At 44.2% G+C, this 16659-nt stretch overlaps 1 protein-coding gene across 14 annotated transcripts in view; it reads left to right on the top strand.

The window, feature by feature from the left end:
- Positions 1-16659, top strand: part of LOC144933042 (nuclear receptor corepressor 1-like) — a 180470-nt gene that overhangs the window by 71389 nt on the left and 92422 nt on the right. For all 14 annotated transcript variants that reach the window (XM_078857504.1, XM_078857505.1, XM_078857503.1 and 11 more), the window contains 4 exons: positions 4591-4721; positions 5903-6074; positions 12611-12787; positions 15077-15124. In XM_078857504.1, coding sequence (XP_078713630.1) covers positions 4591-4721; positions 5903-6074; positions 12611-12787; positions 15077-15124 — 528 coding nt within the window. The remainder of the gene's footprint in view (positions 1-4590; positions 4722-5902; positions 6075-12610; positions 12788-15076; positions 15125-16659) is intronic.

The raw sequence follows: 16659 nt of genomic DNA, 5'->3' as shown, positions 1-16659 counted from the left end.
TCTGTATGGAAACCCTATTTGTGGTTTCATGGGGTATATATATTTTTGGTGCGTTTTTTTACATTATAGTTGAGTTTATGGTTGGCACTATATAACACAGTCCTTAACTCACTGCCGCTATGGTTTAAATTGCTGGCGAATTCTATCTTTAACTGCTGCTGGGCTGCCCCTTTAACAATCCTCGTTGACCGGATTGATAAAGTATGATAAAAAACAACCCCCATATGGCTGATAGGGTGTGGGGGGGGGCCTTTGTTCAGTGCTGGAAGGGACCAAGGGCCATTAAGTATTCTTTTCGATAATTGATTAAGCTTGGCCTGAGAATAAATGTGCGTCGGCGTTATGTTTTTTATATATAAAAAAGCAGTTTAGATGGCTTAAGTAGCATTTTTTGCTGAAGTGTTCTCCAAATCTCACCCATTGTGCAGCGCGCGTATTTAGATATACCTGTAGGCATAATCAAACACTAAACACACAATTTATGTAAAGGAACGTTTCTCATTACTTACAGGCGCATGCTTTACTCTGGGGGGCGGGGGTTCCAATTAGCCTGAATAACCACGGCACTGTGTGCACGCGGCAACATTCAGCATCTGTAACATTACGCAGCGTGACGTGATTACAGTACACAAGTCCCCTCATTGTTTTTCGTAGGTGGTAAAACAGGTTGACTTGCACAGGTGAGACGCTGACACACAGCGCGCACAATTTCCTGAGCCGTTTTAGAAGAGCCGTGTAAAGGGCCTGGGGGGGGGGCTTTGTGAGGACAAAGTGTCATTTCTATATTTAGTTCCTTGCTTCGGTGACTTGACAGTAACCTTATCCACTGTGGAGCGCTCGTGTTGAGATTAAACGCTTCTCTCAGAGAGCTCCATGAGTTACTATGACCAGTGGCGCTGCCTGAAATAGCAAATCTGTGTCCGTTTTCGATTTTTTTTATACAGTTTGTGAATTTCCCAGAGTGATTTGTTTTCGTGGCCTGATTCGGCAGAGAGGTTCTCTGTTGGTCATTGGTAAAAGTCGACTCCCAAGAATTCCGTCGGGCGTGATGTCATCTTTGGGTTTGGCACAGCAGATACACCTGCCTTGTCTGTATTAGGGGAATGATCGAACCATAAACTATTATTATACTTACGACGTGTACAATAAATTGTATTATTTTCGAGTTATTCATCTTCTTTGAAAATCGATTAAGTAGCAATCGAAATGGGTGAGATGAAATGAGAGACAATGCAAACGGCACAAATGAGACAGGACGTAGAGACAGTGCAAACGAGACAGAAATTAACAGCGATTCTTGAATCAAATCACGATCTCGGATTGTGACGGTGCATCACACATCTCTGGTTGGAATGTGAGGGAAACTATAAATCATTACTGGTTTGAATACACGCTTTCACACGTGGGTTCTTTTGACGTCTTTGCCGAGCATTTCTGCAATTCTTTAGCTTTGAGTCGAAGGATATTATTGCGTTGAGGTCTTTGACCTGGGAGGTATTTGCCCACCACCGCTCTGGCTATAAAAGCACTGCTGCGAGCGCCATGCCGTCATCTTAATCTTGCGGAGCTGCGCACATCTGGCCTTGCGGTAACGCGGCACAGAGGCATGTGCGCGAGCGGTAAAAGTGAGGCGAAAGGTCATTGCCCCCTGTCTCCCGCAACCACTTGCACCCCCCCCCTTGCCTCGGATCTCCACCCCACCCCGTCAGTGGCTGCCAAAACTCTGGTTTCCTGTTTGCTGGCAAGGGCGTCTAGCTGTGTGGCCCTCTCTCTCTCTGCTCGGCTTGCAGGGCCAACTGCCAAGCCTCGGCTGTGTCAGATTTCACAGCCAACTCCGGCGCTCACGAAAAGAACCCCTAAAATTACAGGCACCCGTATAATGTACGTCTGTGACCAAAAGCAGCACTCTATCTCATCAGACTTGCGGAGGCTAATCAGGGATGGGACTGGAGAGTGCTCAGATTGCCGATCGCCGTGCATTTTTATGTGTCTATGTATGTTGAACTTCTTTCGCACTGTATGTAGCTAACCGTGCTAATCGGAGGTGTGGGGGAAGGACAACAAACTAAAAACAAGCAGTTCTAAACAAATGAGTTTTCAATCTAGATTTAAAAGTGCATACTTTCAGGGGCTTCCTTATATCGGAAGGAAGAGCCTTTCCAGACGGGTAGCCAAAAGCCGCTGCGAGGATGACCGGTGTTCGGTTTTTGTCGTCTGCGCTGCAGGGATTCATTGTGGGCTGCAGAGGGCAGCGCAGAAAATTCCATTGTTGTGCTGTACTTCTATGCTCCCATGCCCGACACTTCTCGCCTTCGAAATCCTGCACTGGGTGGGGAGGGGCTGGGTGGGGAGGGGCTGGGTAGGGAGGGTGGGGCTGGGTGGGGGGTGGGGCTGGGTGGGGGGGAGGGGCTGGTCACCCCGTGGTGCCCTTATAAAACTCAATGTTTAACTTACTCACGCCGGCTTGTGCCCGCCCTCAGTCGGGCATATTTGCGGAATACACCACGCCGCCGTTGACCCTGGCCATTGACCGAGCAACCCAACGTTCCTACCAGCTCCCTCTGCAGGAATGTGTTTTCAAAACCATGAGAGATATCCGATGCCTTGGGGAGTGGGGGGTGCCTTCATCCAACAGTGGAATGATCATGGCTGATGATCTTAATTGTAAATGATAAAACAAATCTTTATGTGGAATTAAGAGATTCACATTTTAATCACGTGCATTTGTCTTAATGTGCACAGTAAACATTAAAAGCCATTCGTTCTTGCTAATTGGTTTCAGAACTTGTTACAGCAGGGTAATTGAAAGTTATTATACATGGTAGCTTTAATTAGGTGATTTTAGCGCTTCATATAGATAGATGTATCGCTCCGTTCATTATATAGCACCGAGCCATCAATCCAGGAAGCAGAGTTTGATTCCTGGCCACAGCTAACATCAGTGCTGTGTTTATATCTGATATTGTCCAGTTCCCACTTTAACCATCCTGCATTGACTAGCCAGCGTGGTGAAATAGGGGCAAACAAAAGGCCCATGATCAAAATAGCAAGGGGGGAGGCCTTCATCCAGCAGTGGATTGGCAAAGGCCTGTAAGAAATGTTATTGAGGGATGAACAGCGGCGTTTGCAGAAACTGGCTGTTATTTTTAGGGGACACTCGCGTGTGTGAGTGCCTTGTCTCTAAATATACCCACATCAATGAAGTGCTTAGCTTGGGCTGGAATACCGTGCTTGGCCGGTGGTGGACCTTCAAAATGCTCTACATATCTCAAATGACGGAAGCGTAGAGAGTGAAAACTTTAATGGGGGGGATTTTTTTCGTCCGTGCAGAGAATAGAAATGTCAACACATTTGCGTTATAGTTGTAACTATAATAATTGGGTACATTTGGTTTTCATGTCGGTCTTTTTGGGCAGGGTTATCGGGCAGGTGCTGGGGGTAAGGTCTACCTGTGGGGGAGTGATGTGGCTTATGGAATTGAGTAATTTGTGGGTAATTTTTCTAATTCTTGCAAATTTAGACCATTTTTTTGTTGCAAATTGGGTACATTTTGACCTCGACGCGGCACACGGTGGCCTCGTTTTGAGTTACGTTAATAACAATTAATCAATTGATTGTTAAAACTATTCATTGTTGTTCATTGATACCTCGAAAGATATTTTTCAGTAAGACTTAATCCTGATACACGGCAGGGTTTTTGAGAGTGGGCGGTGAGAGGATTGACGGCAGGAATCCAGCTCAACGCTGTCGGATTCAGGTGACGTCATCACGCAGGTGTGCGTGGTGACATCACCTGTGCGCTAACCAGCCAGGAAGCCAGCCAGTAAGCCAGCCAGTAAGACTTCTAAAATTATAATCGCGTGAAAACAACAACATTTTAGGCTCTTGATCTTTGTTACCAACATTAATAATGATAACGACGTCCTTCATTTGCTCAGGGAAGCCTCGCTAATTTTGAACACTTACAGGATGGTTCTTCATTGGAAATGTTTGTCCAGGTCCATAATGAATGCTTTGTATGTGTGAGGAATCTATAATACCCAGAGAAATCACATACCCATAGAGGAATAACATTCAAATAAACTTACATAAGCCTTTAACCCAAATAACGTGAAAGCCCCCGATTGCGCCAGAGCTCAGGCTCGTGCTTAGATGGGCAGCCACCTTGGAATAACAGGTATTATTATAGGGTAACTGGGTTATGTTGTCGGCGGTAGAGCGCAGTGCAGCAACATCTATTGCATCACTGTACTTCAATGTTTCTCACCATAAATTTTTTTTATGCCCTAGTGGTGAATATAGAAATGTCTCATGGCTGCGTGAATCTGCACGGTGTTGAATAACCACTCGACCAATCTCGTGCAACATAAGCGACTCTTGTGTGCAACAAATTGTTGAAAGTATCACCGACGTGAAGTCTCAGTTTTAATCGATGAATCAATGAATCGTTAACAATCGCGACGATCGCAGTTGCGCAACGCCAGTCTAGGAATACACAAACTTGAGTGAGGTGACGGCTGCTTGTCCGAGCGGTTGCGATTAACCGGTGCGGTTTCTGTGGCGTGTGTGTGTGTGGCGGTGTCGTCACAGAAGGTTGAAGTGGCCGACTACCGCGTACCGCAGCACCAGGACTTTGGCGCTTTCCACGCCGGGATGGCGCGCCCCCAACCCGGGCGCCGGAGACCGTCCCTGCTACCAGAGTTCCACCTCAACCTCGACTGGTATTAGCCATGTCTCCCTCTCTTCATTGCGCTCACGAGCAACGCAAAACATCGGCTGTCTTGTGTCCCTCTCTTCTTCACTGTGGGCGTTGACGTGGTACAGCCGTTGCACGTCAGCTGCTTGTTGCAGAGGTTCGTGGTTTGAATCCAGTGGCCACCCTAATTAATGCGGTGGGTATAATAACTGTAATAATACACACCTTATGCTTGACTGGAGGTTAAAGGGATCCCCTGAGGTCATTCGAAAGAGGTGGCCATTGTGTGTTTGCTTCTGGATCCAAATTTGTCAAATTAGAAAATTAAGAAGTTTCAGGTTTATTTTGTTTAGGCTGCTGATAACTCAGAGACCGGGGTAGACTCTTCTGCAGGGATAATTTTCGATATTTGGAAAATTTGCCTCTGCGAGGCGCTGCGATATTGGCGGAATTTTACCAGCGCTGTGGTGACGTCATAAAAGAAACGAAGTTGCTGCTTCTGTGTTGGAGCTATTCATGTGTCTCTTACCCATTACCCTCCCCCCAACCTGCCTGGCCATCCCCACAGATGCTATTCTTTATACCTAATTGAAATGAGAGTATAGAACTACAATGTTGGCTATTTCACTTATTTCAGTGTGTCCCTGTGTGTGTTTTCTAATGTAATGTTTTGACAAATTGCATTGCAACAGAACACTCAATCGGATTTCTTTTGAAGTCTAATATTACATTCCCTCTTAACGTGTGAATCTTTTACGAACCTAGCATTGTTGACATTTAAAGGACTACGCCATTGGTCGCTAAAAACCTAACATTTGAAAAGCTTTCATGCAGGTTAATTTTCAACATTTTCAGGTTTTATTCCATTTTCTTTGTTTTCCACATTCCGAGAATTACACTGAGAGACAGACCAACGCTTGGATATGACAACAAACGCGAGTTAGCGACGTCTTGTTGATTGCCCATGAAAGTGAGTGGCATTGGGCAGGAGACATTGACAGAAGGGATGAATGGTGAGTCATGGTGAACAACTGAGTGGCAGCCAAAGGAGGAGAACACCTTGCCTGAGAGGAGATGACCACCAGGCAGATGGAGCAATGAGATGAGCGAATGTGCTGGATTGCTGTATCTTGAGAACGCGAGAGACGGTGACAACCAGCCATGGATAGAGCATGTCCGATGATGGACCTCCGTTCTTGTGCACAGGTCGCCGGATCAAAGGGGCCGGTTCGAAGAGCCGCCCTATTTTTCTCCGGTGGAGGGAGACCTCGGAGTGAAGCGGCCACGCATAGACATGGGGCTGGAGGCTTGTTACCCCTGCCCTGAGCCTTTCCACGGCCGCTCGGAGCATCCCGCGCGCCAGGTGGAGGTGAAAGAGGTACGATCGACACAGTTCGAGGCACGATTTCTCCCTTCCACTAACCCCATCACACCCCGTCCCCCAGCGATTCGAGAACTTGCCAAGGTTCAGGATTATAAATCAATAAGTGATTCTTTTTAGCACCAACGTGAGTGCAGTGATATTGTAGGAGTGCTATGGTGGGGCTCACCACGTTAAAGGCACTCCCATGTTTTTTTCGTACAGCTCACGATCATCAAGGGTAATGATGGGGGGGGGGTTAGGGGTGGGAAGATTGATTGTCCAAGGAGTGGGCAGGATTGGTTGGCCAAGATGAAACGTACATGTCCTAGGCGATAAAAACATGTAGTGTTTACCTATGTAGAATGAGGGTGAAGATAAAGAATCTGCCATCTGGTTTATTGCGTCTTAAAGCAATCCGTCTACCTGACAACATTTGCAGTCACCTGAGTTCCTGAGCCACTGGCCCCCTATGGGTGGGGAGCAGCTAATAATATAACCAGTGTATTATTGTGAGCACAATTCCACAAATCGGCTTTATTGTAACTCTTCATTCTTGATTTAAGCTACAAATGTATGTAGGCCAACCTGGGACACACAGCCTTGGTATTTATCTACAAGATAAGAGCTGTTTTATCTTGGTACCAAAAACAAATCGGTCTATTGGTAGTGCATTAGTGCGAAATTGCTGCTGTTGATATTTTAAAACAACTGATTTACCTCCGAAACCTGGTCCGATTGCCCCCAAGGTCCAGGCTTAACCAGGCTTCTAATTTTCCCAGTGCATGCTAAGCCCCTCTTTTTCTTTGTCCTAATGCTGCCCAGCCCACGGTCCAACGGCACGAAAAACGTTGACAGCGACGCGCTTGCTTGCCTGACCTAGCGGCCGTCACTCGGTACGCGCGCTGCCGCTTTAGACATCCGATCAAATGATCAGCCCCGTCTGACAAAACGAGCACTCCAACGGCACCGATTCCCACCCACGGGCCAGATGAGCTGATGTGGTCTACGCGACTGAATCACCACCCACACAGTGCATGGTGGAAGGCGGCCGTGTCAACTCTTCGGGGCTGACCCCCCTATGGGGTGGACCAAATGTCATTCGGAAGGGATTTCCGGGATGGTAGATCTGTGATATCCATTTCCGTGGGCGCATGCTCTTTTAACACGAAGAGGGGGGTGCACGGCTCTGTGAGAGATCCGAATTGATCCTCTTGTTTCATGACGGGATGCCGATAACACAATCGGAGCAAAATTGGCAAATAGATAATTATATATTTGTATATAAATAACACAGGACCAGTGGTTGGCAGTATGGACGAGATAAACAAGGTTACAAATAGTGGGTGACACTTTTTTTTCTAAAACATAAATACATTTATCTTTTGTAATTTTTGGCAACCATCTTGGTAATTATTTCCAAAATAAGATCCCTGGTGTTTTGGGTTGCACTTTCTGTTTTTGTTGCAACTGGCTTGGTTAGAGGCTGTCGTCTTCATTAATGAGGTGAAAGTTGTCTTGTCACGGAAAATTCCGAGATCTTTGGAGTAATACAAAATATGGAGCTGCTATATGTGCAAAGATGTATCCTTTCACGTCACGGTTAGATGTATTGTAAGGATTCAAGGCCCTGATTTGACAAGATAATTGATCCTTTTTTGTCACATGGTTAATGTGGAATCTATAGTGGCTGCAGGGTTCGTGAACAAACTACAAACAATGGAAAACAATCCGTTCCTATACAGACGATTAGATGCACGTGTAACAATCGATTTTAATAGCAGAATCGATGCATACGCGCGTAAAGAATAATTAGTAAACATTACAATTACGCAATATTTATCAATGCAGCCATGTTTATAACAAATATTTTTCCTGTCGCTGTCCGCCAAGTTATCTCTGGCCGAGCAGGGTCGTTGCCGTCGTAGCTCCCGTTTGTTTCGGCGAGCTGATAATTTGATCGGATGTCTGAAGTGGCAACGTGTGTAACCGGGCGCTAGGGCAAGCGAGGGCGTCACGTTAATCGTGTCCGACGTGGCTTGGCCCGTCTCTCCGCCCTCGATTGTCCGCGGGGGGGGCCTTTCATGGGTCAAGAGGGGTCACGGCCGGGTCTGTATCTCTAAACCGCTTCCCGTTTCCGCCGCACGACACACACGTGTTGCAACAAACGGAATGCTGAGAAGTGTTGGCGCTTGTTCGGATTTATTTGAAGGTGGGACTGGCAGGGGAGATAAAGCGTTGTGGCTTTTTGATGTTTTGTAATTGCCGATGCCCTTTCATGTGGTCGCTTTCAGTTATTTCTGAAAAACAGACGGGATAATTGCATATAGGCTAATCCTTCGCATTGCAGATATACTGCAGCCTAATTAGGCTACTGGCTGATGCCAGTGAATGAAGATTTGACAGGGTGTTTCATAACTAACCTTCAAATGTTCGTTTAATAATTTTTATTTACTCTCCCTTAGCAAAGGAGGAGTTTTATTTAAAAAAAAATTTACGTTTGCAAAATAAATTACATAAATGCCTTGGCGGTCTCGATGCAATTAAGTAGGGGATAAAAAAAAATCAACAATTGCAGAGCAAAATTGGTACGTGTTTAAAATAATTCTCTCTGTGGTACAATAGAGCTCAAAGATTAACAGCAGCCCTCTTGGGAGTTACTTTCCACGTGAACTGGTATGTCAGCAATTGCAACATCATGGCCCCTGCAGATCCGAACAGCATTGCCACATTTCAACGATGATGCATGTTTTTTTTTTCAACATGAAAGAATTGGAAAAGAGAAACTGTGTGTGGTGTCATAGTTAACTTTGTGTTTTTAACCCTTTCCTGACCCACTGTCCTTCCTGATTGTCTCGTGGCTTGGCACTCTCTGGCCATGGGGGAGGGGGATAGGGAAGAAAAGGTTCAGAACGCATTGCCCTGACCCCTGTCTCTCCAATAAGGGCATCTTGTTCACGCACAGGAGGAAAGAGATCGCCCCAGAACTCAAGATGTTATTGCTGTTTCCTCTATTCTTTGTTGTCATGGATGAAGTCCTTTTGAATTTTAGGGATGTGGCGATGAACTGTCACAGTTATTAGTCACGATTAATGATATATAGATATAAATACTTTTTATTGAAAGGCATGCGAAAATACGTGGTGGTGCAGATAAATCTATAACAGTTTAAGTTTTAAATCTTGACTTAAAGCTTTCGTGACTGCAGGAATACATATTCTATGGGTATTTCGGTAAAGCCACGTAGATATAAAAATAATAAAAATATCACGACGTTTCGATCGCAACATAAGCAATTGCTTGTGTTTCAGTTTGCTATAAAAAAAAATCGGATTTTGGCTCTTGGGATGTTTTTAGGGAAATGTAGGATTTTTTCTATTTTCTGATTATAAAAAAAATGATTGCAATAAAAAAAATGTAGTTGATTATACCTTAGATTATAATCTGTATGAATCAGGATAATTTTTTATAAAAAAAATTGAAAATATTCTAAATCACTCTGACATAATTGTCAATCCATCCTCATGGGAATTATTAGACCATAATTTCACCACACTTACTCATTGTGAATATTTGAAGGGGTGACCCAGGAAGACTTTAGATATCACTCCTTGCTGATGTAAACCGTGGTCCAGAATTTAACTCGTGTTCGCCAGGTTCATTGTACAATGCGGTTCTGCGAACCCCTGTTTATTTATTTTATTTATGTGTCTGCGTTACACATGAGCAAATGTAGAGGGTTATTCTCATCCACAACTCTGTTGTAATGGACGCCTGTGTAATACAGTAAGCATTGTACGCTATGCGCAGCATTGTCCAAAAAATGAAATCGTAAGCTCTTTTTGCTATTTGATAGCCAGTGCGCGGTGCATTTGGGTTCCCAGGATTACAAACCACGAATGCGATATGTTTTCGGGCTTGTTAATGTCAAGTCACATTGATAACAGCTCTTTGTGGGGTGTGGCGTTGATGGACTTTGTGATATTTATTTAAAGACTTGAACACTAAATATTTGCATGGTGGAGCACCGCGTGTATTGTCCCTCGTTACTTTTTACACGTATTTAAAAAAAAAAACCCCGGTATTTAAGAAAAGCAAATTTTGTGGTGGCAGCTGTTGTATGTCGGCAGGTAGAGGTAATGCTAATGTCATCTAATGTGCTCAAGTACACGGATTAACAAAAAATGGGATTCTCGGAATTGGCGTGACTGCAGCCAGCGAGTAGAATTTAGTCACCTCAAAAAATGTTCCCCGTCTGATTTATTTTTAAAGGGTTTTGAGTTAATGGACCTTTTGTGTGTCTCACCCCTGTGAGCCTTGCCACGGAGGGTAATATTTTTAGAGACCTACATTTAAAAATGCATTATATTTAAGTGATCGCTGTGGTCATTAATTTGTTATTTGTGCAAGGGCCCCTCCTTTTGAGAAATCCCTGTTATGAAATGGCACGGTTTGTGCTCATTGTTGAATAATTATTATTGTGCTCCTGGGGTATGAAGCAAAAAAAAAACCTGTGGTGTTAAGTGGCTTTGACATTGAACGTAGCTGATTAAACTGTGTAATAAAATATTGAGCAGTGTTATGCCAGTTCTACTGCTAACCTGATTTATTTTCACAGATGAATTTTAGCAAAGCATAGAAACGTGAATCAGACAGTGTTGTTTTAAAAGTGTTTATTTTTTGCATTAATTTCCATGCACAAATTCAACACGTACCGTTTTAATTCAATCTCTTTGTTTTTTGGTGTGTACATATGGCTGAACTCCCCTTGCGTTTGCTTTGCAGGGCAATGCCCCTCAGGTGTTTTCCCCAGGAATACGTTAAGCCACGACTGCTAGAAGTATAATTTGTAAAAAATATGCATCGTTTGTAATTTGATTTTTTTTGGAGGTTAAACCATTAAATGATTTGGCCAAATTTTGTGTCGTTGAAGACCCCTCTACCACCTGACACAGGCAAACAGGTTCAATTATCACTGTCAACAAGCGTTTTAACACGCCGATTATTACTATTTCAGCTCACCGCTAAGGTAAAAGAACAATTCTCACAACCAAATTCAGCAATTGTGCACGTGATAATTACATTTATTCGTCTGTGTTTGGTGATATAGGTTGTCTTAATTACACAAATTTGGCCAGATTGTTTCGTGGCCTAACACAAAAAATTATTGTGGATCATGACGTCGACTGCAAAAACCTGCACGTTGAAGAAAACTCGGCTAAAATAACGCAGACATTTTCTTACTAATTTGGGTGAACCTATGTTTCGATAGCATATAAATGTGTCATATAAACAAACCATGCCAATTAATTACTAGTTTACACCGGTGTGTTGGAGAGTAAACCCACAACATTTACAATTCGAATTTGCATGTTTTATTTACATGACAAACCTTACTAATTGGCTGTGTCGGGTGGTGGCTGGTTCGCCAACACATTTATATTTGCGCGATCTAACCCAAAAAACCTCTATGGTGAAGTATGACCAGCTGACCCCCATGGCCTGCATGGTTATGGGGGAGGCCCTCATCCAACAATGAACTTACAAAGAGCTGTAGATGCACATAATGCGTTTTGATTACCAATGTGCTTATTTGATTATTACCCCAACAAAGAATTCTGGAGGGTATTTTTAAGAGGGTGGTTTCCCCAGACAAAGAGTTTGTCGGAAGTCAAACAAAATATTCACTACGTGTTTGAGGTGCACTTAATGTACGCAATACGGAAGTGAGGTTAAAGGAAGATGCAACTCATAGAGCAAACAGGCTCTTCTGTTGTAGATACGTACATAAGCCGTGTCCCAGGTGGCCTGACACGAGTTTGAGGTTTCATCAGTGAGATAAAACGAGACTTTTAACATCAGTCAGTTACTCCGTTGTAGCATATTTACTGCATTGACGTATGAAACATTATTTGAGTGACTCTCCGATGTGTTTTTGGGTTGTATCTGCGCATACGGTCCAAACACACTCGCACAGCACAGCCGAGAATACTGAGCCAATAGTTTTCGATTAACAAGCTTCAGGTTAAGGTTGAGTCCCTGAAATTGCTTGTGCACGCACCTGCTGTAGGATGAGCGTCCTATAGAGAGCCCTGCGAGAAGGTATTTTGACCTACCGTTCCACGCTGGCCGGACGACTCGGAAGAGGTGGAGGGTACCTATATTTTACCCCACCACACGCGACTTGCCGATCGTCCTGTGGTACAACCATTGCTACTGCTTAAGTGGACAGAGCACGGCAGATTTAAGAAACTTGTCCATTCTGGAATCGAGCCGGTGACCTCTGGATTTGAAGTCCGGTGTGCTAGCCATTTACGACATCCCACCTTTGTGACAACATGAGGTCAGGAGGAGAGTTCGACTTGTTGAGGGGAGAGTCAGGTCAAGGTCAATAGATCCAGAGGTCAACCAGAGTGCCGTAAAAACACACTTGGGTTGGCTGGGGGGGGGTGGAGCTAAATTGTGGATTATTAATTGGCGCTGCGCTGTAAACTCCGACCTGTCCTGATGGCCTGCGCGCTTTTTTTTTTTGCTGGCCGCTCATGCCTGCGCAGAACGTAGCGGCGCTCAGCCTGAAGGTGGAGCCGGTGTCTCCGGCGGAGGAGCCTCCGGACGACACGGACGCTCCGCCCAGCCGCCTGACCAAGGAGGACCTACTGCACAACATGGAGCGCGTGGATCGCGAGATCAGCAAGGTGGAGCAGCAGATCGCCAAGCTCCGCCAGAAGCAGGTGCGGGAGAGCACAGCTGAGCTTTGCTCAAGCGCGCACGGCCAGGTTCAGTTCGAGTGAGGCCCAGGGCTGTTGTAGATTTTGGAGAGGGCCCCCCCCCCCCCCTCTTTGAATATATACATGCAATTGTTTCTGGCATATATAGACTGAGTGGCATAATAATTGGACGCTAAGCTCGATTGTAATTTTGGTATCCACGTGCCAGGTTTCAGGCCTTATACCGGCTTGTAAAAAGTTAATGCTTTCGTCAAACGACGCGCTGCCTTGACGAATACGCTCAGATGATTGTTTCCTGTGTTTGTGCTTGCACCCCAACTTTTTGTGTTAAAATACGGTGATCACGATGAGCACGCCTTGAGAAGCTGCTTCAGTGAACACTTAACGAGCAAAGCGCTTACTCTCGCGTGTCGCTCCGGGCCGGATTAGGTTGGTATGCGAAGTTGTTATAGTTTATCCGGGCGGGCCCTCTTCTTGGTGTGTGAATATATATGTGTATATGTGTACATTCACACATGGGGGAGCGGTAGTGTAGTGGCTAGCGTGCTAAAAACCTGGCGACCTGAGTTCAATTCCCGCTCACGGCCAACACCAGTGACGATTAACTGAACTGGTCCTCGGCCTCCCCTAGGTCGACTCAGCCTCAACTGAGTACCTGGTGCTGGGTAAACATTGCCACGAGGGAGACTAATGTAGTCGGGCGTAGTCCTGGCCACCCACCCCGCTCGTGTGCCGTTGCTGCCTTCATCGGTGCTCGCACTTGCCCCAACAGTCTGTTAAGGCTATACGGGGGATCTTTGTCTTTGTGAATATATATGAAATTCTTTCCCATTACTGTTCAATGCCACCCATGCACGGTGCCAAACACCCCATTGTTACCTACGCGTGAGCTATTTCAGTTCCGTTTCTTTTCATGCGACATAAAAATTGTAAATTCCACATTCCTATGGCAGGGGTGAGTCTCTCCATAAAACAACCATTGTTGACTTCCCCACAAGGTTGAAGTTTTTTTTATCCACCCTAGAAGGATGATGGGCGACGTCAACCCCAAACCAGGATTTGAATTTATAATCTTCCAATCACAAGCCGCTCGCTCTACTGCTAAGCCACTGGACCAGTTCAAATTACCTATAGGATTTATTTAAAGTGCTATATAGTATTGCGTTTCGATCATGACGTAGTTTATATCAAATTATGAGACCCGCTAAGCCACCTGCATTAATACGGCCATTCGCGCAGTAAGCGGTGTGGTGCAGTGAGACGTCTTAGCCAGTTAACGTTTTATCGTCAGCATCATGATTTTCGTTTATTATTGGTGACTTTGCATGACCGTGACAAGTCGCACTGTTGAGGGCTGCCCCTTAGGGCAGTTGCTAGAAGTTGGAATGAACAGGTTGATTTAACTCTGATGGTGGTTTGCGGTCGCAGTGGTTGAGCGATTTGGAATGTCCGATGTGTGATGGTAACCATGTAAGGGAGTGCGCTAAGCGTGTGGCTCACTACGCGTCAATTAAAATTGATTTTTACACTCGCAACAAGTGCATGGAATTGCACGTGTGAAAATGTATTACTTACGATCATCTCTGCAAATTACGTGCTAATGATTCGCCGATGTTACAGTTAGTTTCCAGTTTATTTTGTTGATAACCAGGTGAGAACTGAAAGACTACAGGATTATAGTGTCATTTGTGAGAGCGACACGGGTCACTAAAATTAAAAGAATAATTCACGTAAAAATTTAGTTCACCAATGAAGCAATTAGAAATCGCAGCAAAAACAACCGTTGTCACAGAATGAGTTGAAAACGGTGCACAAACACAATGTTGCATGGTGTTTGTGGCTAATATTTAGGCCAATAGTGCAAATACATCTTTACAAATGAGACAAACTAAATTTAAATACAAATGAGAAGGTATTAAATGAGAAGACAAAATATTTACTTATGATTGTGACGATAAATATTATCCCTGGGAGGGGATGGCAGTGAATCACTAAATTCCAACTACTCTATAGGCCCATTTCAGGTTAAGTGAGTTTGTTTGTATGACTACATCTGAAGCAGTGTAATTATGTTATAAATTGGATATATTGCATGTATATATAAAAAAAATACTTTTGATGCCAGGCAAGTCACGATGTATGAATTCAATTGATGTGGAGATGAAAATTGATTTTTTTTGTTGCACAAAAACGAAATAAACATCAAATTGTATGTGTAAGAATTGATGATGTCCAATTTGTATACTTTGTGCGTGTGTGTTGTGCGATTGTTTCGTTGAAACCACCCTGCAGGTTCATAGAAGACCTGCAGCCGCTATGGAGTCTACGTGTGCCACAATGGTAAAGACGACACATCACTCATTCATCATCACCCGATTCTCGCTCTTAATTTGTGACAATTCATTGACACAAGGAGGGGCAGAATCCTTGCAAGCCTATTGCTTAAGCACGCCGAGTTTTTTCAACCCTCTTTCATTGTTTGAGACGTTATGATTTAAAGATCTCGCGTGCAACACGTACAGCCCTTTTTGGCTCAATCCACTGCTGGATGAAGGCCACTCCATGCTGTGCTGGTTGTGGGAGTCGTTTGATAATGTCGTCACCGCATTGGTCAGTACGCGTTGGTGAGGACAGGGAGCATAGAAGTGCAGTACAACAATAGATTTTGCTGTACTGCAAATGCACTATCCACACGCATTCTTGGCTTAGCTTCTTCTGAGATCAGGTGCATTCTGGCCGATTTGGTCTTGTATAAATAGCTCCCACTTGACTTCAAATATATTTAAGGTGTAATTAATATTAGTGTAACTTAAACGTGTTGAAATCTATGGCAACTAAATTCTGAGAATTGTTTCAGCCATTTAAAAAAAAGTTTGAGATCTAACCGGTATTTAAGGTGTATGCACAATTGTGAAATATTTAGCTTGAAAGTGTTTGTGTATTAATAAGATGATGTGTAACACTTTTCTTCTGTCGTCTGGCAGTGGCTTACTAATTAATCCTGACATCTTAAAAAAAACATTCCTATTGAAGGTGTGAGGTGTGTAAACAGTTCATTAGAGTAACGAAACAGCTGTCTGGTTAACGTTTAGTTTTATTTTCACGATAATTGTCAGAAATATTGGCACGGTGCTTCACGTTGTGTTAAACCAAGGCCGCCTGTCGTGAAATATAAATTGACATCGCGCATGAGCGATGCCATTGTTTTTTTTCTCCTGTCAGGCTCAATGAATTCCCGTTCTTGGTAAAATACTGACAGAGAATTCTTACATCCTCTTGGAGCTGGTTTGAGTGATCTACAAACAGAAGTCTATCGGCTGTCTGTTGTGAAACGATCACGCGCTGCAGCGATTATTACATAGTTTGCGCACGTGTGTGTGTGTGTCCACGTGCGAAAACTCCGATCTTCATATTACCGGGTCAAGCTCAATATAACTGGTTTGCGCACCTCCGATTAGCACTGTTGGCTACGTACGGTGCGAGAGAAGTTCAACATACATGCAGCCAACTCGCGTGCAAATGACAGGGTGAATATGAATGCGTGTCACGTTAAATATGCATCGCTATGTTAAGGCAGCTCTCGCGTATTTATGTTGACGCTCTAATGATATGTTGCATAATGATTGTACGCCTTCTATCGCTTCATGGAGCAATGTCGGTCCAGTCTGTAATTTAAGAGCTACGCCATAAGTTGCTTTTAAGTTTGCAAATTTTTCTTGTGGTTTTATTCTGAAATTTGTATCCCTCATCTTTACTTGCTGTGCCACGGATTAGAAACATTACCGTTGACAAAGGAATGTTGAACAACAGCTGAAACGTTCGCAAAGAGACAGACACTTTTAAGAGGTGCACTCCAGAGGTACAAAGAGGAACAC

Source organism: Lampetra fluviatilis, chromosome 6 (genome assembly GCF_964198595.1).
Source record: "Lampetra fluviatilis chromosome 6, kcLamFluv1.1, whole genome shotgun sequence".
Taxonomy (NCBI): domain Eukaryota; kingdom Metazoa; phylum Chordata; class Hyperoartia; order Petromyzontiformes; family Petromyzontidae; genus Lampetra; species Lampetra fluviatilis.
This window is presented reverse-complemented; position numbering and strand designations above follow the sequence as displayed.